At 37.5% G+C, this 23,673-nt stretch overlaps 1 protein-coding gene across 1 annotated transcript in view; it reads right to left on the minus strand.

The window, feature by feature from the left end:
• The window catches only part of MYOM1 (myomesin 1), a 110,706-nt gene that overhangs the window by 22,553 nt on the left and 64,480 nt on the right, over positions 1-23,673 (minus strand). The window contains exons 19-25 of the mRNA XM_006089258.3: positions 22,412-22,608; positions 19,126-19,252; positions 17,969-18,153; positions 12,944-13,058; positions 3,584-3,740; positions 1,664-1,770; positions 1,497-1,541 (exon numbers count right to left, since the gene is read on the minus strand). Coding sequence (XP_006089320.1) covers positions 1,497-1,541; positions 1,664-1,770; positions 3,584-3,740; positions 12,944-13,058; positions 17,969-18,153; positions 19,126-19,252; positions 22,412-22,608 — 933 coding nt within the window. The remainder of the gene's footprint in view (positions 1-1,496; positions 1,542-1,663; positions 1,771-3,583; positions 3,741-12,943; positions 13,059-17,968; positions 18,154-19,125; positions 19,253-22,411; positions 22,609-23,673) is intronic.

Here is a 23,673-nt window from a genome sequence, read left to right on the forward strand (position 1 = left end):
TATATTCACTGTAAAACTCAGTTGTTCCAATACAAAGCTAAAAAGAGGCTCAGACCAAACCTCTACATTCCATCCAATTTTAAAATATATATAACTGTTAAGACACCACTCGTGGTATTATGTTTCCAGTTTTATGGTGACTAAGCATACAAAAGAGAAATGGTTCTCCCCTGGAATTCAGAAAGTCTGTGTCCTACATTTACACCTCCCTATGCTGCTTTGCTGAACAAAGTTGGTTTTGAGAACATTCCAGCTGAGGCCAATAGTCATCAACACTGGGTCCCATGATCAATCATTCCTTAGGAATGGAAAAGATACCAGGAAATTGATTTCAGAGCATCAATTTTTTAAAAATTGCAGTCTCATTTGAGAATTTCAGGAAAGCCAAACACCCTCTCCCTAGAAAAATGCACATATACAAACATACAAAGTTTTGTCTATAATCTGGGTCACAGTATCGTTTCCTGGTTCTGAAATTCCCATAATAGTGAAGGAGTTATAGTTTAGGGATTAATGAGTTTAAAAAAATCATGATGTAAAAGAGTGAGTAGCCAGAACCGGTTTGGCTCAGTGGATAGAGCGTCGGCCTGCGGACTGAAAGGTCCCAGGTTCGATTCCGGTCAAGGGCATGTACCTGGGTTGCGGGCACATCCCCAGTAGGAGGTGTGCAGGAGGCAGCTGATCGATGTTTCTCTCTCATCGATGTTTCTAACTCTCTATCTCTCTCCCTTCCTCTCTGTAAAAAAAATCAATAAAATATATATTTAAAAAAAGAGTGAGTATATGAAATACCTTTCTATTTGTTTTCTCAAACTCTAGGGTGTAACTTTCTGGACAAGTCCCTATTTTGGTCAATAGGTACCAATGACAAGGGATCTTATCAGGCCAGTGGAACTTTCCGAGTGTCATTTCAGACTTCTTTCTCTTCTTTTAGGTGTCAAATGTGAAATTTAATCTTTTATGTGGAAAATGTTTTATTGGAAGGTTTGTAGATAGTTCAGAGAAATTCTTTTTCTGACCAAGGCATCTTTGCCTTATTTTTCAGGACTTTAAAGTGATAGGCAGGTAATATCTTTATTTAGAGGTATGATTCTTCTATTAAGTTCCAACACTAAATTGATTAGGAGATTACTTTGCCTAAAAGACACAGGAATTAATGTGCCCAGAAAAAACAAATAAATAAATATATGATTCTAAAATGTGTAGGCAAAAAGGGAACTTAATTATGCAGCTGTTATGCCTATGTAATCTGCCACTTCTCTATGAAACAGAGCATGAAATATGGTTCCTATGTTAGTATTCTCTTCAGCTCTTGAGAACAATGACAAAGATAAAAGCAGCACTTCTAGAAAGTGCATCTGTAGCTACCAAGCTATGTTCCATTATCTGTTCTCTAGAGCCTCTTCTCTTAATCCTGTCAGAGTTGTTATCTGCCCTATTCCAGAAGTCACCGCCTAGTAGGATTGCTAAACTGTGAAAGCATTGTGGACACTTACTTGGGAACTTGTGCTCTTGGCTGAGAGCAAGTAAACGTTTCAACTCTGTAGGGAGAAAAAAAGAACAATTAAACCTTGAATTACTAAAACAAACGTCACTTGATGATAGAACATCATTGAGAACTCAAAGCAGCTTGGACTTATGAATGAACTGGCTTTAAACTTACCTTCCTCATCTATCAAGTAGCTTGCTGCTATTCCATCAGTTTCTGTTACATCACAGGAGTAAATGCCCAAGTCTTCCGTCCCGAGTTCTTTGAAGGTAATTTTTGTCCTTAAGAACAGAATATTTTTGTAATAAATGACTCCACATGGCATCTGGGGACCTGGGTCCTGCATTGTTTCTAGGCATTGGCACATGCTACCCCCTTCCTTTGGAGACCTTAGTAACCTAGTCATTCTTGCTGTTTCTCGAAGTCTTCCCTGACATTTTCCTAGGGGTGATGGTGATCGGAGTGGGGAGCTGGTACAAATTTCCCATCCCCAAGCTATGCTCCATACCTACACACATGTCAAATAAAGACCATTTTAGCTGATCAGCCCTTGCTAGGGAGCCTGGGTCCCCCCTCTGGCCTCCCCGCAACAGGGCAGAACCTGCTGTTGGTAATTCTGGTGCCTGAGTTGTCATCCCCTGAACTTCCCTTTTTGAGGCAATCAAACATTCATTGGTAGTGCCTATTTCATTATCTCTATGCCTCTACTGTGTGCTTTTAGGAAGGAGATCTGTTTTGCTTACTGTTGTATCCTCCAGCATCCAGTGCCTTCTCTGGCACATAATATGTGCTTAATAAATATCTGTGGAATGAATCGGTCAGTGGTCTAGTTCACTATGTTTTCTAACTTTGGTGAGTCATATCGCTAGACAGTGTCGAAGATGAACCAAGTATTCAAATGTTAGTCAAGTGCACAAAGTGGAAGAAAAACTTATCGTTTGATTATCTTTTCTTGGGCCAATGTATGTTTTACTTCAAGGACTTTACAGCATAGCAACAGTAAAATGTCTTTTAATTATATTCTTTCCATTCTCTAATAAAATTACTATTTTTTTATTTTTAATATATATTGGGGTACTTTATAATAGAAATAATACTTGGGAATATTTTGCAATCCAGTGTGGTTGGTATTATAAAGATATACACCTGGGTAAGTGAGGCAAAGTAAAAAGAACACTCAGACGCTTGGGGCTAAAAGGATTAGATCATAAAATCAATCTCCTTCACTCCCACCCATTCTACAGGAAAGTAAGCGGACGTTCGTGGAAATTAAAAACTGCTCCAGGTCACACAGCCAGCTCCTGGCAGAGCTGGAACTAGAACTCATTTATTCTGTGCTTCCCACATAGAGTTCTTTCCAGTGCATTACTGTGTCACTCACAAGTGGTGGTGAAAAAAGCAGAGCAGATTATACCTCCCCCGTTTAATTTACCCTAACTTGAATTGGCAACCAGCAAGTTCTTCCTTGCTCCCTCCCCATAAGCATCCTCACCATTACTTTAAGATTTCAAAATCTGTAGAATAATGAGAATCATTTTTAAAGCTTACTTTTAAGTCAATCAAAGCTCTTCTAATACCATAAGTGAGATAGCACTTTAAATGAAATAATGTGAAAAGTACTTTATAAGGATTTCTTTGTTGTTGTTTTTTGTTAATTCTCACCCATGGATATTTTTTCCTTTGCTGTTTTTAGAAAGAGTGAAAGGGAGGGAGTGAGGGGGAGACACACACACACACACACACACACACACACACACACACACACACACACCGATGGCTGCCTCCCGCATGCACCCCAACCGGGGCCAGGGATTGAACCTGCAACCCAGGTACATGCTCTTGACCTACTGACTGGGAATTGAACCTGGTATCCTTTGCTGCATGGGCTGACACTCTAACCACTTAGCAAAACCAGCCAGGGCAAGGTTGGTTATTTTTTAAGGTTTATACTGATTATTACTTTTTATATTACATACCAGATATAAAATATTTGTGATTCATCTCTTTATACTATTAGAAATGGAAAGCAAAGAGCTTACTTCACCCTCCTATTATGAAAAGGAAACCCATGATTATAACTGAAACAGTCCGTACTTGTTTCCTTTGCTTTCAACTTCCAAACGTGCAGAGTCCTCAGTGGCTACATAATCTTTGGACCAGGTGAACTCAGAATTTGGAGCCATCTGATCACACTCAAAGTTCAAGGAAATGATTCCATCATCATTCACACTTACAACAAGCTCTTTGGTTCCTAGAAGAAAAAGAAGAAGAAAAAAGAGGCACTGATATTTTCTGGTAAAAATCGACCAAGAATTCCTTGATATCCTTTACTTTAGCCTTAAAGCAGGGCTTTGAGCTTGTGCAGGGAAAAGCCCCAACTGCTCACTGTGACTGACATTTTGTTCTACAATTCAACTTTTATACTGTAACAGGGAATTAAATAAAAGTGTCATGTTTGGCCAGGGCTGAATAAAAACTAGGTGATGTGACTGATGGCTCAGTTATGGGAGTGGGTTGATCATAAATAAGGGGAGAAAGGCAGCATTGGGAAAAAGGAAAGCTGAATGATCCTCATCAGGACTTAATTCATGACTTTGCGTTAGAAACACCTATATCCAACTCATCATCAGTAAAGGATAGATAAGAGATAAGAAAACCAAAGAGAAATTGAAGAGGAGAAAGTAGAGGCGCTAAGAATTGTCTATAGTCACATGTTCAAATTTTGTAGATCATTTAAGAATGGAGAAATAGATGAAAATTTGTTCCGCTGATCAGGCAACCATAAATCAATCTGAAGATGCCCCTCTGGATGGGAACAACAGCAACCTAGAAATGACTGTTATGAAACTGTACGGAAATCTAAATGGAAACAAATTTCAAGAGACCCATATGTTTCAAGATTGGCATTTAGAATTTAAAAGAAAACAATTCTGTTCATGTTTTGACTTCTTTTATTTTTGAGAGTTATACTAAATTGCACCTGCATGTAATATAGCAATTCAAAGAGAGTTTGTACAGCATGTAAAATGTTCACATCTACATCTAAATCCAGTTTGAAAGGTAAAATGCTCTTTTTAAATTGACATGCATTCAATTACCAGTCTAAACGTGGTGTGTTTCCATGTATCAGAAAAAATATATATTTGATCTCAAAAGGTGCAACTTTATTTTTTAAAAGCACAAAATCTTTTCCAATAGATACTTCCCAAGGGATTGAAGGTTTTCTCTTTATACGGTATCATAAGATACCCTGCATCCTGGCCTACTGTCAGGGGAAAAATTGCAAAATGTCATTCAAGGGAAGGCCAAAAGAATCTGAGTGCCCGAAGAGTGAGCGGTGACCCGAGGCTCCAAAGCCTGGCAGTTGATCTAATTTGTGTCCTTGTTGATGGCAGTGTGTGCTTCAGTTATAAATGCCTAAAAAGTGATTTTTAACACATGGGAAGCTTAGGGAAGACTAGGTCTAGGAGATTTTAAAAATGACTTTTTAAACAACAAACAGGGTTAATTTTATATTTGGCTATATGGGTAAAAGGAAATATAATCAATTAAAGAGTTATTTCTTAAGTGAAATGTCTACCATGTATTACTTTGAAGGGGCTGTGTCTACTCCATTGGACAGTGCAGACCATGTGTTACTTCTATTCCCAGTAACACATGACTAATCCTTACAATCCATTGTTGTATAACAAATAGTGAACAAGTACTGTACTTAAAACCTAAGAAAAGACTAACACCTAAGTGTGTTGAGGTTTAGGCAGTTATAATACACAGTTAGCATGACTGAGTCACAGTGAGAATGTAAATCGGAAATATTCTATATATTTGTATTGTTATAAAGAGGGAAAGAAAGCAATGGAAGTTATCTAAACCTTTCTTGCTATTTGTATAAAGCCCATTTTGAAGGCACGGCAATTGTTCATATTAATCATTCATTGCTTATCTGTAATCCCTTTTAAAAGGAAGTGAATCACCCATATGATTGCTGTTTATTATATTAGAGGTACGCCTTAAGTTTACAACAGAAAAAATATTGCTTAGGTTAAGAATCTTGTTTTTTACTAAGACAAACATTTGACTTTTCTGGCAAAGGAGTCACAAACTTAAAAACTAGAAACAATTTAATTAGCTTAGCCTTTCTCTCAATTCCATAGATAACCTTTGCGCTCTAATACTTCACCCATCTGGAATATTGCCCAAAACCAAGAAGTAAGGAAAACAAGCCTCTAAGAGCTAGTGCTGATGTGACAAAGTCCACACATTAGTAGTATTTCTGGAAACTCACTGGAAAACTCCATAGGTTGTCACTTGGAATCTATACTTAGCTTGAGATGATTCTAACAAGCCTCATTGGTTGGTTTCTCTCAGTAGATTAAATTCCCAAAAGAGAGAGAAGTAAGATGCTACTATTAACAGGCACACTGAGAATAAGGAACATGACAGCAGGAGAGGAGACAGAAAACTAAAAAGCAGGCCCAAAGACATTATAGCAAGTTTTAGATTAAAATTTGTAATTTAAAAATAAGTGATTGTCGGGAGAGTCGAAAGATGTAATGTCAACTAGTACATAAGAGAGTTTTTCTCATCTGTGAAGCTTTTCTTAATCAATCAGGTCAAATCAGCACATTGTAGACAATATAGTGGATCGGAAAGAAAGGCATGAATATTTCTTCAATTTGTGCACAAAATTGTGGCTCTGATGAGTGCTATTGGTTGATTTATTTAAATATATTTAACACTTCAGTTTTAAAAATCAAATACTTATTAAGATGAGTATTTCATTAGATTTTCACTTTTCAAAAACTTCACTGGTTGATTATTTTATTGAGTATAGGGTTAAATTCTACAAGAGTAGGGATTTTTTCTTCCATATTTTCCATATATATTTATATGTGCCAGGGATTGGATTGAAAAAAACAGATTAAAAAAATGTCAGTTTAGAATTGCAACATTTATTTATTGGAACTTGTTTTCAAAGCTTGGGTATAAAAGCAAAATTTTGATAGATAAAATGAAAGTCGCAACAAAGAAAACATTCTAGGCACAGTGGGTTTCCTACTTAATTTTATACTCAGAATGCAAAGTTTGATTTCCTCTTTGACAAATCAATGATGCTGTCAACTTGTTACAGGACAGCTCCCTGAGTGTGTGTGGAGGGCTCTCCCCTTCTCTATGGCTCTTGTCACTCTCATAAGAGGAATTCAGGCAAATGACATAAAGCAGCATCGAAGCAAGGCAAGCGAATTTATTAAAGAAGCAAAGCAAGCCAATTTATTAAAAATATACTTGGCATAAAGCACAAGTGGGCAACTCAGCTAGGCTGAGTGTGCCCTCCTGTGGAGGTTCAAGGGGTCTTACACCCTTCCTTCTATAGGTTTCAAAGTCCCCTGCCAGATATCTTGGGTGCAGACTAGGTTTCAAAGTTCTCTTCTACATTGTTGGGGCTTATCTTGGAATGTTCGCACATACATCTGGTTATCTTGTTCTAAGCCGGCTGAGTTTTTTGCTTAGTGGGTGAGATAAAATTCCCACTTCTTTTCCCCTTCCCCACTTTGCTGCCCTAGCAGCTATCTATCCTGCCTAACATTCCTCAAGTGATATTTGTCCTTGGGTTTAGCTGGCACAAATGTCATTAATTGGATCTTTGTTCTCTATTTTCCCAGAACAGGGTGATTTAAGCTATGTATTATCTGGTTAGGGAGGAGAGGTATAAGCCATTTGCTCTCAAGTGTCCTTGGTTGGGGAAGATAAGGTCTTTTGATTCACGAGCTGCCTGTAAGCTCTCCAAACTGTTTGGCCTTGTTTAATTTTCTTGTCTCAGTTTTCCCATTCCACTTGCCCAGGAATTTTTCTAGTTTCTTACTATCCTGCCACAAACTGGCCGAAAATATCATTCTAAAAATAATATAATCAGAATCTCAAAACTTTGAAAAATCAAATTTACTGAAAATAATTGCAATATTAGTTATTTAAGCATATTTCTTGAACTCCAACAATTCTCATTAGAAAATAATGTTTAGTTAGAATAACATAATACTGTATTGTAGAGAAAGAATGCAGTTTCAATACTATCTCTGTGTAAACATAAGACAATGTTATTGGGTTATTGTCTTAAAAATGGTAAATGCAAAAAAAATGGTCAATGCTACAAGCTTGTTGCCTATTTGTCACATGAATTACAATGCTGATGCTATCAGACTCTTTAAATAGGCTTTTCAAATTCAAAAAGTTCTGTTATTAAGTTTTAATTAATTTGTTAACATAATTCTTTGAATAAAGGTGCTATTTTTTTATTTTTTAAAGATATATTTTTATTGATTTCAGAGAGGAAGGGAGAGGGAGAGGGAGAGGGAGAGAAACATCAATGATGATGAGAGAGAATCATTGATTGGCTGCCTCCTGCATGTTCCCTACTGTGGATGGAGCCCAAAGCCCAGGCACATGCCCTGACCAGGAATCAAGCTGTAACCTTTGGGTTCATAGGTTGACACTCAATCACTAAGCCATGCTGACTGGGCAATAAAGGTGTTTTTAAAGAGTGACTTAGTAGACCAAGTATTTTACAATAATACCTAGAATGAGAAATTGGAGTTGCATTTGGAAAAAAAGGTAGACCCTTCTTGCATTCTGGGTATTTTTGGAAATACTTTAAAACTATTTGAAACAACAAAGAATAAATGAGAAGAGTTTAAAGCAAAAGACATTTCTTGGAAAATTTTAAAGTAGACTAAAAAGTTAAAAAATGAGCTCAGAGTTTTTTGTATCTGAAAAGGAAAGACATGTTGGATTGTAGATTTCTCTTTGAATAATAAAGACAGTGTATATGTTAATCTGGAAGGACCAATTTTTCTACATATTAAAATCTCAGAGAAGTTAATTAGTAAGATTCCTTAAATAACGGAGTACTGGGTGCAGAGTGGGCAAAATTCTATTCCAATTTTACAAAAGATATATAATACACTATTCAAATGAATGGTTCTTTTTATAAACACTTAACGAAAAAAAAGTGAATTAATGTAATCAGTTACAAGTAATACTGGGCTCCCCTATATTTAAGAGGAAGACCGCTGGCTGACCCACCACTTTGCTTCCATATTGCAGCCCCTGTTGATGCTTCTCTCCCAGTTTCTCTCCCAGCTTCATGACCAGGGTGTTCATTACAAGGTATCTAGCGTTCAGTATACATGCTGTGGCTTCAAACCAGAGTCACACTCACTGACCTAAACATGGTAGTCATTCATTAGTTTTTCATTTAATAAGTGACTGCTATACACCAGGTACTAGGCTCTCGGCATATAGAGAGTAAAGACAGTTTCTATTTTGAAGGAGGCCATAGTTTACAAGCCAGTTTCATGCTATAATGTTTACCCAAGGAGCTAAACAAACAAACAAACAAGCAAACAAGCAAACAAACAAACAAAAATGAAACTGTGCCCAGGCTCAGTACTGGAGATTCTGATATAATGGCCTGGAATGGAGTCTGGAATGCAGGCAGTATTTTCAGAAAGTATTTGCATGATTCTAACACACAGCCAAGGTTGGGAAATACTGTTTTAATGGATGAAAGAGACCAGTGATTAAGCAAATACAAGTGCAGTTTTCTAAATCAGTTGACCTAATCTTTAATAGTAAGCCTGGCTTCCTCCTTCAGAATCCTTCAAGACCACCATTAGGCCACTGAGCACATATTTACATTCTGAGCCCTACCATGTTCTATGACTAACCAGTTTTTAGAAACTGGGATTGGTTAGTGCAGGGGTGGGCAAACTTTTTGACTCGAGGGCCACAATGGGTTCTTAAACTGGACTGGAGGGCCGGAACAAAAGCATGGATGGAGTGTTTGTGTGAAATAATATAAATTCAAAGTAAACATCATTACATAAAAGGGTACGGTCTTTTTTTTTTTAGTTTTATTCATTTCAAACGGGCCGGATCCGGCCCGCGGGTCGTAGTTTGCCCACGGCTGCCCTAGTCCCATACGGGGCTGTCTCATAGCCATCCAGCAGGGTATCAATGAGGGCCTTGTGCACACCCTTGAAAGGAGTACTAGTGCTTCGAAGACCTAGCAGATAGGAGTGAAAATTCTGCCCATTAAGAAACGAGGATGCCGGACCTTCAGCATGAAATGGGATTTCAGAGGCAAGGATGGCATCTAGAGCTTTCATCCTGTATAAATAGTTGTAGCTACTATGATGCTGTAAAAAAGAAGGAACTCATACCATTTGCAACAGCATGGATGATCCTGGAGAGCATTACGCTAAGCGAAATAAGCCAGTCAGAGAAAGATAAATATCACATGATCTCACTCATTTGCCCACGGCTGGGTTAGTGGAATATCAGCCCAGTCCCAGATCATTATTTCATCTGGTGCTGTGTTCTTCTAACCTGCCTTGCTCTAGGTGACCACGTCCTAATTTCCAGCAATCCAGTTTCTGCTTGGGACTCTGCCTTGTGTCTGGGTTCTTTTGCCCATCACCTGAAGCCTCCTGCCCAGTGCTGTTTCTCTGCTAAGAATAGCTGTAGCCTGTACTGCCAGTTATTTGTTGCCCTCCAGATCACCTGCCACACCTTGGCAGGTCTCTTTCTTGTCTCCCGTCTGATCTGGCTCACCTTGCTTCCATCTCCATCTCACCCCAGGCCTGATGTAATCAACCCAGATACTGTTTGATAAATATCAAATATCAAGAATAGAAGTGCCTGTCATATACCAACAAATATACACTAAATAATTTTCAGCTTATTCTTCTTGTAAGTATTTTTTAGCTAATAGATTTCTTGGTAGAACATGGCACAGTCCATTTTCTAGATCCTCATTACTATTAGATTTTGTGGCAGTGGCTGAGCTATTTCTACTGGCATCTTAGTTGACATCAAAGGGATACCCGTGATCCTACAAACCCTGTGGATTAGGTTAACTTTTAAGTGGAATTCAAATTACACTTGAGGTGTCCTGTTAGATGTATTCAAGGTTTGCTGTTACATGATAAGCTTTATTTTCTATCAGAAATTTTAATAATGCATTCCAAAAGAAGTCGTTCTTCTGAAATAACAATATGGGTTTTATATCCCAAATCTTGAAATTGATAACATGCTCCCCACCTCTTCCCATCCATTCTAACATAAAATAAATATCTGGTTAAAAGTAATATATTAGCATTTAACAAAATTAACAAATACAATCTTATGCTACATATAAATTTTTACAAGGAGTTATAAAACTTTAATACCTAGCTCATGGCCTTTTCAGCTATAGGAAATATTTTATGAACATCTATCTAGCTCTCACATGTTGTAAACTCTGGCTTTTCCACCAGATCATAAGCCTAGTATACATGACAAATGCCACATTACTCTACTTCTGGTGTCCACACCACATCTCAAAAATCACATGTTGCAAGAATGAATGTGCCTGCTACATATGGAACAAGTCCAAGTGTCTCCTGGGTCTTGGTGCTTCTTCATGGCAAAACATTTTGACTTTGTGCACCCCAGGATTCTTTTCTAGGCTGGGATCCAGTGGTTCCCAAGTGGGGTTAATCTGGTGCTATTTTGTGATAATGTCTGTAGCTGTTGTTTGTAGTTACATTCTGGGGATGGAATGGCCATACCAAAATGACTTTTGGTGCCTATTCCAAATCAATGAGACAAAACTCTACCCAGGAGCCCACGAGCAGATCCTTTTTTGGTGGTAAATTTTTCATAGTGAAGGCTTCATTATGGCATGCATGGTCACCTACCACTCTGAAGCTATGGATGAGAAAATAATAAATCAATTTAAGCTTTCTTCAGCCAATTGGATTTGGATTCCAGTGCTTAAAGTGACTAGATAAGAGTTTAATTTACCCATGACTAGATTAAGAGTTTACTTTTATAGTAGTTTCAATGTTCTACTTACAGGGATAGACTCTGTAGTTGGGTCCTTTTACATGTCCATTTGCCACCTTATATTTCCTCCTAGTGGGCACATGAAGGATCTGATTTCTATAGGAATATGTGTGCTGGTGTCTTTGTGTATTCCCTTTTACTGGCATATATGTTCCTAGCATTTTTTCTGTTTTCTTGTGAAATCTTGCCAAGGGGACTTATAGAGGTATGGCACTCTCACCAGCACACTTACCACACTTTGTTATAAGAAGGTCACTTCTGTACCACTTAGCTCTAGAGAGAAGTAATAAGAATAGTTGAAAGCAGGTTATGAATAATAGGATGAAAGGGACAAATACTTCCTTCAAAGGGTACATTTGAGATACTCTCCATATAACAAAGTGAGAGCAGAGTTTTCTGTGTTTACATTGTTTTCTCATCATAAAAATAAATACTACATTACTTATCTGCTCTTTATTTCCATCTGAAAATAAGGATAAATTAAAGTGTAACTGCTTGGATTAGAATGAATATAAACTTAAAATAACTGGTTAATATTTTTTTTATCCTCTCTCATTTCTAGTGCTTTCTCTTATGCAACTTTAATGAACTGAAATATATAACACTGAAAAGTGATAGCGGTTAAATGACAAAGCAAACAATTATTATATATTGATTTGAAACTATTTGCACAGTGAACACTATAGACTTTGTTCCCATAACAAAGGAAAAGACTGTCTTGCCTAGTCCAATCATAACAGCTCTTAAAACTGTGAAGTGAGGGCTGCCTCAACTCTATAGATCATTCAGTCAGGCCTGCTGTTAGTTTAACCCAGGGGTCAGCAAACTATGGCCTGTGGGCTAAACATGGCCCATTGCCCCTTTTTTTATGGCCTGCAAGCTAAACATGATTTTTACATTTTTAAACAGTTAAAAAAATCAAAAGAAGATTAATATTCCAGGACATGTGAAATTATTGAAAATTCAAATTTCACAATGCATATAATACATTGTATTATATAATGCATATAATGTGCATAAGAAAGTTTTCTTGGAACATAGCCATGCTTACTAGTTTATGCACTGTCTATGGCTGCTTTTGAATATTGCAACAGGAACCAGGTGGCCATAGAGTAAAAAATATTTGCTATCTGGTCCTTCACAGGAAAAGTTTGCTGACCCCTGGTTTAAACTAATTTAAAAATCTTGCTGTTGTTTAGAATTTTGATTGCTAACTGCTGTTCTAGCTTTCCCTATGATTGGAAAAACATTCTTGTGGACTTTATGACCATGGTATAATAGGAATAATGTCCCAGGAATGTATGCTTCAAACAGTCAGTCCAGGACTCATAATTTGATCAAGAACATCCCTGTTTTTAGGTATGAACCAGAATAGCCCTGGACCATCTCAAACCTGGCTCAGCCCTGTACTGAGGCTCCTATGATGTGGTAAATGACTGTCATGCCTAAGGTAATACTTATCAACTCTTCAAATACCCATATATTGATGATTTTGAAAACTAGGGAAAGCACAGAAAGTTAGGTTGAATGTTACTTTGGTATCTTACACATGAAAGAGCAAAAGCCCACCTGGTCGAGTTTCTGCCACAACAGGCCCAGCAAGGTCGGACGGCTTGCCAACACCTGCCTGGTTTATGGCTCGGACGCGGAACACATAGCTCACACCCTCCTGGAGGCCTTGCACCTGGAAGAAACAGGTATAAATACAATGGGCATTTTGTGTCACTTAAACGTAAGTGCTCTTCCTCTGTAATAACAATATATAGTTGACCCTTGAACAACATAGATTTGAACTGCATGGGTCAATTATGCACAAAGTTTTTCTTTCTTTTGAAAAAAATTATATTGAATTTATGATTGGTTAATAAATTATATAGGTTTCAAATATACAATTCTACAATACATCATCTATATATTGTATTGTGTGTTCTCCATCCAAAGTTAAGTCTCTTTCCATCACCATTTATCCCCTCTTTGCCTTCTTCTATCTCCCCCCATGCCCCTTTCCCTATGGTAGTCACCATATTGTTGTCTATGTTTATGAGTGTTTGGGGTTTTTTTTGTGTGTTTTTTTTTTGCTTAATTCCTTCACCTTTTTCACCCAGCTCCCCAACCCTTCTACCCTCTGACGGCTGATAATCTGTTTTCTGTATCTATGAGACTGTTTCTATTTTTTGTTTGCTTATTTTGTTCATTAGATTACACATATAAGTGAAATCATATGGTATTTGTCTTTCTCTAACCGGCTTATTTCATTTAGCATAACACTCTCCAGGTCAATCCATGCTGTTGCAAAAGTATAAATGTCTGACTTTTTTTTTTTACAGTAGTATTCCATTGTCTAAATGTACCGCTGCTTTTTTATCCACTTATCTACTGATGGGCACTTGGGCTTCTTCCAATACATGGCTATTGTAAATCACACTGCAAAGAACATAGGGGTGCATATATTCTTTTGAGTGTTTTGAATTTCTTCAGATACATTCCTAGAAGTGGAATTGCTGGGTCATAAGGCAGTTCCATTTTTAATTTTTTGAGGAACCTCCATACTGTTTTCCACAGTGGCTACACCAGTCTGCATTCCAACAGTGTACAAGGGTTTCCTTTTATCCACATCCCGGCCAACACTTGTTTGTTGATTTATTGATGATAGCCATTCTGACTGGTGTGAGGTGATATCTCCTTGTGGTTTTAATTTGCATTTCTCTGATGATTAGTGACACTGAGCATCTTTTCATGTGTCTATTGGCCATCTGTATGTCCTCTTTGGAGATCCTTTGCCCATTTTTTAAATTGGATTGTTTGTTTTCTTGGTGTTGAGTTGTATAAGTTCTTTATACATTTTGGATATTAATCCTTTATCAGATGTATCACTGATGAATGTCTTCTCTCATTCAGTGGGTTGTCTTTTCATTTTGTTGTTGGTTTCCTTTTCTGTGCAAAAATTTTTAATTTGATGTAGTCCCATTTATTTTTTTATTTTCTTTTGTTTCCCTTGCCCAAGGAAATATATCAGGAAAAGTATAAATGTCTGAAATATTCCTGTCTATGTTTTCTTCTAAGATTTTTATGGTTCCAAGTCTTACATTTAAGTCTTTAGTCCATTTTGAATTTTTTCTTGTATGGTGTAAGAAGATTCTGTAGTTTCTTTTTTTCTTTTCTTTTCTTTTCTTTTCTTTTCTTTTCTTTTCTTTTCTTTTCTTTTCTTTTCTTTTCTTCTTTTTTGCATGTACCTGTCCAATTTCCCCAGCACCATTTATTGACTATCTTTACCCCATTGCGTGTTCTTGCCCCCTTTGTCAAATATTAAGTGACCATAGACATATGGGTTTATTTCTGGACTCTCTATTCTGTTCCATTGATCTGTGTGCCTCTTTTTGTGCCAATCATAGGCTGTTTTGATTACTATGGCCTTATAATATAGTTTGATATCAGGTAATGTGATACCTCTAACTTTGTTTTTCTTTCTCCAGATTGCTGAGGCTATTTGGGGTGTTTTGTGGTTCCATACACATTTTGGGAATATTTGCTCTACTTTTGTGAAATATGTCATTGGTATCTTGATAGGGGAATTGCATTGAATCTATAGATTGCTTTCTTTGGGTAGTATGGACATTTAAATAAACTCAATTATTCTTATTCATGAACAGAGTATTTGACTTCACTTATTTATATCTTCTTCAATTTCTTTCTTCAGTATCTTATAATTTTCCAAGTATAGGTCTTATACATCCTTGGTTAAATTTATTCCTGGGTATATTTTTGATGAAATTATATATGGGATTGTTTTCTTAGTTTCTTTTTCTTTTTAAAATTATACATGGGATAGTTTCTTAATAATAGTTCATCATTGGCGTATAAATATGCCACTTATTTCTGGGTATTCATTTTGTATCCTGCTACTTTACTGAATTCATTTATCAATTCCAGTTGTCTTTTGGTGGAGCCTTTAGAGTTTTCTATATACAGTTTCATATCACCTGCAAATAATGACAGTTTTACTTCTTCCTTTTCAATTTGGATGCCTTTTATTTCTTCTTTTTGTCTGATTGCTATGGCTAATATTCCCAGTACTATGTTGAATAAGAGTGGTAAAATCAGACATCCCTGTCTTGTTCTTAATCTTAAAGGAAACCCTTTTAATTTTTGCCCATTGAACATAATATTGAATGTGGGTCTGTCATATATGGCCTTTATTATGCTGAGATATGTTTCTTCTACTTGCACTCTGGTTTCAAATTTTAAACCCCCAGATTTTCGTTGTTTAAGAAGATGTTTGCTAAGAAGTTATTACATGTGTGTCACTGACTTAGTTTTATAAGAGTATAAGGGTTATAAAAAAAATAAATATGTTTTTATATGACAGTTCCACTTTATAACTTTTTGTGACTTTCTTTGGGTTCAGCACAATCTTATTACTATTATAAAAAGTGTTACTATTTCACCAAATATTATCTTTTTACTTTTAAAATATGTGATGTTTAAAAGCTATATTTCATTTGAAAGATAAATTTATTACACACAGAGGGTGCAATTTTTCCCCATAATGTTGGGATAGAGATCATTATCCAAAATGTGATTTAAATCAAACAAAACTAGAATATATTTATTCAACTAAGCAAAGTGTTTGTGACTATTCATTTAAATGAGCTATGTGTTAAATCATTAGGATTTTAATCTAATAATTTAATTGTATTGTGTTTATGATGATGGAATGTCACGATGTAGTGATATCTTTCACTGTAGCTAATAGATTTTTAAAGTGAATTTTCATCTATAAATGAACTTGATTTAGGTACAGGCTAAATTTATAGAGTTTGATGTATTTAAATTCTATGTTTAGAAATAATGCCAGGTAAGTGTGGATTTACAGAGAGGAACAGAAACATTTCCTTGTTGTGATAAAAATAGAACAGTTGCCAGGTGTGTGCCACATCTGCACCTGCCACTAAGGTAACATGTGGCTGTGAGTCAGATTTTTGCATCATGACACAGGAGGTGAATCCACATCCTAGTGTCTAGTCACTGGAGTGACAGTAACACCCTTCCACTCTTAAAGGAATAATGACCTCTGGCCTTGCTTCACCCCAGTCAGATCCAACTTCAGGCTCTTGGTAGACTGATTTAGAAATCATCCTGGCCCTAAACACTTCCCACCATTACCCAGGATGCGCCTGGCCTTTATTTTACATTGGCCTCTGGGGGTTTCTTTGCATCTAGAGGCCTCCTGACTCATCTGGACAATTAAACAGCATCCTTGGCTCCAGACCGTCCTTGACCTTTTGCTAAATTGGTATATGCTAAATTGAGTCAATGGCATAGTGGGTGTAATGGCTTAAGGGTCATTTCTCCTGGAGCACATATATACATTTTTTATGGGGGCTATAAATGCCTTCACTCCAGAGATTAGCTGACAGACGGTATGAACTTTAGTCCATAGTAACAGGTCTACAGGAGTGATCTTTTAGACCAGGTATACTTTGAATATCTTTTAAGGCCCACCCTCTAGGCAGTGCCTATTTTGTCAACAGATGGGGTGGCACACCAAATGCAGTGTTCAGCTTTCTGCATGACTGCGGTGAAGCCACACTTCATTCTAAGTAACAAGAACTAGAATCAGACAGCCCCTAGTTTCTGAGGCCCTACAGTGGAGTCAGGGTCTCTGGATTCCCCTGACAATAAGGGAAAACATTCTTTTGAGATTTCCATTTGGGACAGGTGAGAGATTCAGTAGTTTTAGCAGAACAGTCTTTGGTAGACAGAATTGGAAACTGGTTCAATTAGAACACTCTAGAGCAGGGTTGGGCAAACTTTTTGACTCGAGGGCCACAATGGGTTCTTAAACTGGACTGGAGGGCCGGAACAAAAGCATGGATGGAGTGTCTGTGTGAACTAATATAAATTCAAAGTAAACATCATTACATAAAAGGGTACGGTCTTTTTTTTTTTTAGTTTTATTCATTTCAAACGGGCCGGATCTGGCCAGCGGGCCATAGTTTGCCCACGGCTGCTCTAGAGGAATCTGGAAGGCAATGACATAGATAAGGGTGAGGATAAGGTCAAGAGTTGAGTGAACCCATTCTACTCGCCTCTGAGAGCTCACATGAGCACAACCGTGAGGGAGCAGGTTAAGTGAGACTGGGCAAGACTCAAAGGAATCAGCAGTTAAAGGCTTACTGGCATGAGACCTATAAAAATAGACCCTCAAATCAAAAAACACCTTCAAAAGAACTATAGGAAGGAATAAGAAAGTCAGCTTTGAGGAATGGTAAGTAAAAATGTCTTAAGACTGTGAGTAACAAAATGTGAGGTGGGCAAGTGGAGGCAAGAAGGGGAAGACTAGAGAGAAGAGGACTTGTGGATGTTTTCCAACGCTAGGCGAAGGAATTCAGGTAAAATCTAACCGAATTGTTTTAAGCATCAAAAACCTTGCCAATCCCCAACCACTGCCAAATGAAAACTTACCAGGAGCCCAATGTCTGACACAGACCAAAGCAGAAATATTGTCTTACCTTGCTAACTTTTAAGTTAATATTATTAGAAGAGCCTTTTATCTTTTTAAACAGGTTTCTCAAATTGTGAGCATCCTCCTACCTTCAGGTATTTGTTTGTCAGAGCTGCCTCATTGAGTCCTCGCCATTGGTCATCTTTGGCATTGGCCTCCTTCACGTCCACAAAGTAGCCAGTGACTGGAGTCCGTCCAGAGTGGATCGGAGGCTTCCACTGCAGAACCAGGGAGGTTTTCCTGACTTCACTATACTTGAGATTGTGTGGTGGTCCTGAGAAAGAGAGAGAAAGTGCATCAAAATCATAATGGAGATAAGAAAACTCAAATACGTATAAATCTAGAACCACATTTGGGTCTTACAGCTGAATCTGAGGCTGTTTTTTGTTTTGTTTTGTTTTCAAATCTACCATTTCCATGGAAATAGGTATTTTGTGGTCATTACATATCAAGTTTCCTCATTGCTCTACATCAGTGATGGCGAACCTTTTGAGCTCGGCATGTCAGCATTTTGAAAAACCCTAACTTAACTCTGGTGCCGTGTCACATATAGAAATTTTTTGATATTTGCAACCATAGTAAAACAAAGACTTATATATATATTTTAAAATATATTTTATTGATTTTTTTACAGAGAGGAAGGGAGAGGGATAGAGAGCTAGAAACATCGATGAGAGAGAGACATCGATCAGCTGCCTCCTGCACACTCCCTACTGGGGATGTGCCCGCAACCAAGGTACATGCCCTTGACCGGAATTGAACCTGGGACCCTTGAGTCCGCAGGCCAACGCTCTATCTGCTGAGCCAAACCGGTCAGGGCAAGACTTATATTTTTGATATTTATTGTATATATTTAAATGCCATTTAACAAAGAAAAATCAACCAAAAAAATGAGTTCACGTGTCACCTCTGACACACGTGTCATAGGTTCGCCATCACTGCTCTACATCATCCTATTAAGACCCTGTATGGACAGCAGGTGGTTAAGGTCAATTCAAGATGCTCCTCAGAGGCTGGAAGGAGGGCCCCGATCTCGGCCCTGATCGCTGGCCAGGCCTAGGGACCCCACCCGTGCATGAATTTCTTGTACCGGGCCTCTAGTTATTTAATAGTATTGTAAAAATATTTTATGTAAACATGAGGAACCAAGAGAATTCATTTCCTGTAGAACTTGTCTATACAGCACTTAAATTTAGCTCCAAGTGGTAGGGTCTATTGGAAGAAAGTCTGAGTTTTCAGGATTTACCTGGAACAGCAATGGTCCACTCTTCACATTTGAAGCATTCACTTACTGCCGAGGGCACTCCCAACCCAGCGATGTTCATAGCTGCCACTTGGAACTGATACACCGTGTTTTCCTTCAAGTTGCTGATCTACAACATAGATAATATCACAGAGAGTGAATGTTTCAGGTTTGTTTTCTCTAATTATTCAACATTTTATTTATTGACCTCCTGTGTTGAACACACTCTAGAATGACTCTCAGTGAATTATACCTTTTGTAAACTCTCCTTGAGTGTGGGCGAACAAGTGACCTGCTTCTAGCCAACAGAATATGGTAAGGGTATTGGAATATCAGTTCTGAAGTTATGTTACATTATAAGACAAAGGAGAAAGGATATTTCATATGTAATTAAGGTTCTGAATCAGTTAATTTTGAGTTAATAAAAAGAGAGCCAGATTATCCTTGGTGGGCCTGCCTGACTTTGATATTGTAATTTATAAGAAGAAATATATATTTGGGCCCTAACCGGTTTGGCTCAGTGGATAGAGCATTGGCCTGCGGACTGAAAGGTCCCAGGTTCGATTCTGGTCAAGGGCATATACCTTGGTTGTGGGCACATCCCCAGTGGGAGGTGTGTAGGAGGCAGCTGATCGATGTTTCTAACTCTCTATCCCTCTCCCTTCCTGTCTGTAAAAAATCAATAAAATATATTTTTTTAAAAAAAGAAATATATATTTGGTCTTTGCCAACATTCCAGGCACAGGGCTCCTAAAACCCTGGAAGTTTTACAAAGTGATGCAAACTTTAAATGTTCTTTTGTTAATGTTAATGAAATGGGGAAACCCTGAGGTAGTCTAGGTATTGGGTTGGTTGCTAGGGAAACCAATCATGTGATTAGAAGGTTGGAATTTTCAGCCTCACCACTGGAATCTCTGGGGAGGGAAGAGAGGCTAGAGGTTGAGTTGGCTAATGATTTATTCCATGCCTATATAATGAAGTCTCCATAAAACTCCCAAAAGAACAGGGTTCGGAGAGCCTCCAGGTTGGTGCTGGGGGAGTGGCACTCTGGAGAGGTCATGAAAGCTCATTGGCCTGTCCCATATACCTTGCCCTGTGCATCTCTTCCATCTAGCTGTTCCTGAGTTACATATCCCTTTATAATAAACTGATGATCTAATAAGTAAAATGTTTCTCTGAATTCTGGGAGTCACTCTAACAGATTAATGGAACCTGAGGAGGAGGCTGTGGGAACCTCTGATATATAGCCAATCAGCAGGTCAGAAGCTCAGTGACAACCTAGACTTAGCACTAGAATTTGAAGGGGCGGCGGCAGATTTGTGGGATCAAACCCTTTACCTGTGGGGTCTGATTCTATCTCCGGGTAGTGTCAGAATTGAGTTAAATTGTAGGACACCCAGCTGTTGTCAGGGAAATGTTGGCAGTGTAAGAATAAAGGAGAGCCCAGCCAGTGTGGCTCAGTGGTGGGGTGTCCATTTATGAACCAGGAGATCACGGTTGGATTCCTGGTCGGGCACATGCCTGGTTGCAGGCTCAACTCCTGGTGTGGGGTGTGCAGGAGGCAGTCGATCAATGATTCTCTCTCATCATTGATGTTTCTCTCTCTCTCTCTCTCTCTCTCTCTCTCTCGTTTTCTCTCTAAAATCAATAAAACTATATTAAAAAACAAAGAATAAAGGAGAAACACACAGAAGAAAGAGTGGAGTTTTTTTTGAAGGACTGACTTTAATCAGATAGGGATTCATAAAATGGGGTTTGGAAACTTCCTGAATAGAAACACTGTCTCAATGGTCATCAAGAAGCAAATGCCATTTTGAGAACCGCCTAGCCCCTGGCATTTGGAGAAGGGCAGCCTCAGACCTACAGCTGCCAGGAACTCAATTCTACCAACAACCTCAAGCTCCAGAGGAGAATGCAGCCCAGCTCACTCCTAGATTGCTGCCTTGTGAGAACCTGAGCAGAAAACCTAGCTGAGCCTAAACTTCTAACTTGTGGAAATGGTGCTATAACAAACATGGATTATTTTAAGCCACAAGGTTTATGGTAACTTGTTATACAGTAATAGAAAACTAATGCATGTACAGATGAAAATTAAATGAATTCTAGACTAAGAATAAAAAAATTCAAATTCTTGTAATGTTTCTGCTCTTTACTGAGTGACCTAATATTTTCTATATCCCTCAGTAGGAATTAGGTTATTGTGAGGGCAAATATATGTAATAAGATAAGGAATATGAGCACATTTGCAAAATAGAAATGATGGAATATATTAGTATAAAAAAATCCATGGACTATACAATCCTTTAAACATTAAAAAGGCTTAATAAATGGAAGTATTGCTGGAAATAGCTGCATTAACAAAGCTTACCTATTGTATGACTTAAGCCAAAACAAATATAAATCCATGATCCAGTCTACATCTGATTTGATCAGAAAGTCATAAGTTCATTCAAAAGTGGGCTTGTCTTGTCAGTTATTTAGGATATAAGTAGAATATAGTGGCTATGTATTATAGTAGCAGACTAATATAAACACCCTTTTTGATTAAACACATACACTCCCTTTAAGAAGAAAACATCTTTTTAATTATGGGGAAACCATGAGGTAGAAAAGTTGGATCTCAAAGTCCTTTATTTAGGTACCAGGGTTGCTTTGGGGCTCTATTACTATGACCAACAATTACAGTTTTCCTGGGAGTACAGGGTTCCCAAGGATGTAGGACATATGTGTGTTAAAATTAGGAGAATCCCAGCCCTGACCTGTGTGGTTCAGTTGGTTGGAGCATTGTCCTGTATGTCAAAGGGTGGCAGGTTCAATTCCCAGTGCACATTACCAGGTTGTGGGTTTGATCTCCCATCAGGACATGTGTGTGAGGCAGCCAACCAAAGTTTCTCTGTTGCATCAATGTTTTTCTCTCTCTCTTCCTCTCTCAATTAAAAAAAAAATCCAGATTCATTTGGATTCTGGGATTCTTGAAGCTAGTGGCATATTTGTTACAGATATTTTGTAAGTTAATTTTTGTAAGAAACATTAGTCTTCACCGTAAGTATACATTTCATAATAAACATTCTAAGAAATTATGCTTATGTGTATGAATAAACATATAAATATACATCCTATTTATCTTCATATACATTTTACAAAACTCATGTCATTGCAGGCAATGAACACTGGAGAAATGACATGAATCTTTTACAAGGTGCTGGGCATGTGCATGCATGTGCAAATGTGTGCGTGTTGAGTATGTCATACATGTGACACTCCACACTACAGAAGGTCACATTCTTACCTTATATGCCTCCTCACTGACAGCTTTGATGTTGGCTTCTCTCCATTTTCCTGGTACCCCATCAATTACCTCACGATAGTTCACATAATAGCCAGTAATTTCAGCCCCTCCACTCTTATCTGGCTGCTTCCATCCAAGAACCATTGAGTCACGAAAACTTTCAAGACAAGTGATATCATAGGGTGGAGATGGTGCCGCTGTTGCAATATGAATACTTGTGAGTAGACAGAAATGCATCTATGATTCTATGTACATTAAACTTGTTTCACTGGTTCCATGGTGAAGGCACTAGGTCTTGTGGCATAAAACTAAAATGTGGCACTGATCAGTAACTTGGCATCTGATTTGGTGTACGAGAAACAAATTCACGCAGGGCCAAAAAGGCACTGAAATTATTATTCTAAAGATTTTAAAGAAAACCTACCTCCAAGCCCCCAAAAGGGATAAGTTTGAAACATTAAAAGCAAAATGGTGCACTATCCAGCAAAATGATTCCGTTCTCTTGAAAAAGGAATATTTTCCTCAAGATATACATTTTTGTTTCATTATGTCATTTTGTTTTTATTTGATCCTTGAGGAAAATGGAATATGTAAATCAATTTCTGCTTCAATTCACTTATTGATAATTTCCTGTATTTACAGAGTTATTAGCATTTAACCATTCAGGCGCAGGTACCCTGGTGAGACATTATAACTATACAGATTCTGTCTACAAACAGGAAAAATCTTCTGAGGTTAAATGTCACCTTTAAAATTTTTTTATAAATAGGCACAATCTTCCATGTGATTTTTTTTAGTACATAATACTTTCTGTCTCATTGTTTTTAACCTGATGTTGAAATATTATTCATATAGTACAAAATATTTTATAGCTATTTCCATGTTTATTAGTGTCTAGCCATAAAAATATTTGGAGGATGTTTTAAAAATCTTTCTTCATTTATGTGGCTTTGCTGATCAACTACTGAAATTATAGTTTTTTATAAAGATAGAGAGGGTGTGGTGGTGGAAAGAAATCTATCTAGATATGCAATGACTAAAAAGAATTTTCTAAATATTTATTTGGTTTATCAAATATAAAGAGACTATCTCATTACCATTCAAAAAGAATTTCAGGGGGGATGAGGACACACTTGTAATACCTTAACCAATAAAGAAATTAAAGATAAAAAACAAAAAAAAAGAACCTCAGAACAGTAAATATTTTAAAAATAAAATACATTTGTTTCTCTCTCCCCACCCCCAACCTCCTTTATTCTCTA

Source organism: Myotis lucifugus, unplaced genomic scaffold, assembly GCF_000147115.1.
Source record: "Myotis lucifugus unplaced genomic scaffold, Myoluc2.0 scaffold_58, whole genome shotgun sequence".
Classification (NCBI taxonomy): Eukaryota; Metazoa; Chordata; class Mammalia; order Chiroptera; family Vespertilionidae; genus Myotis; species Myotis lucifugus.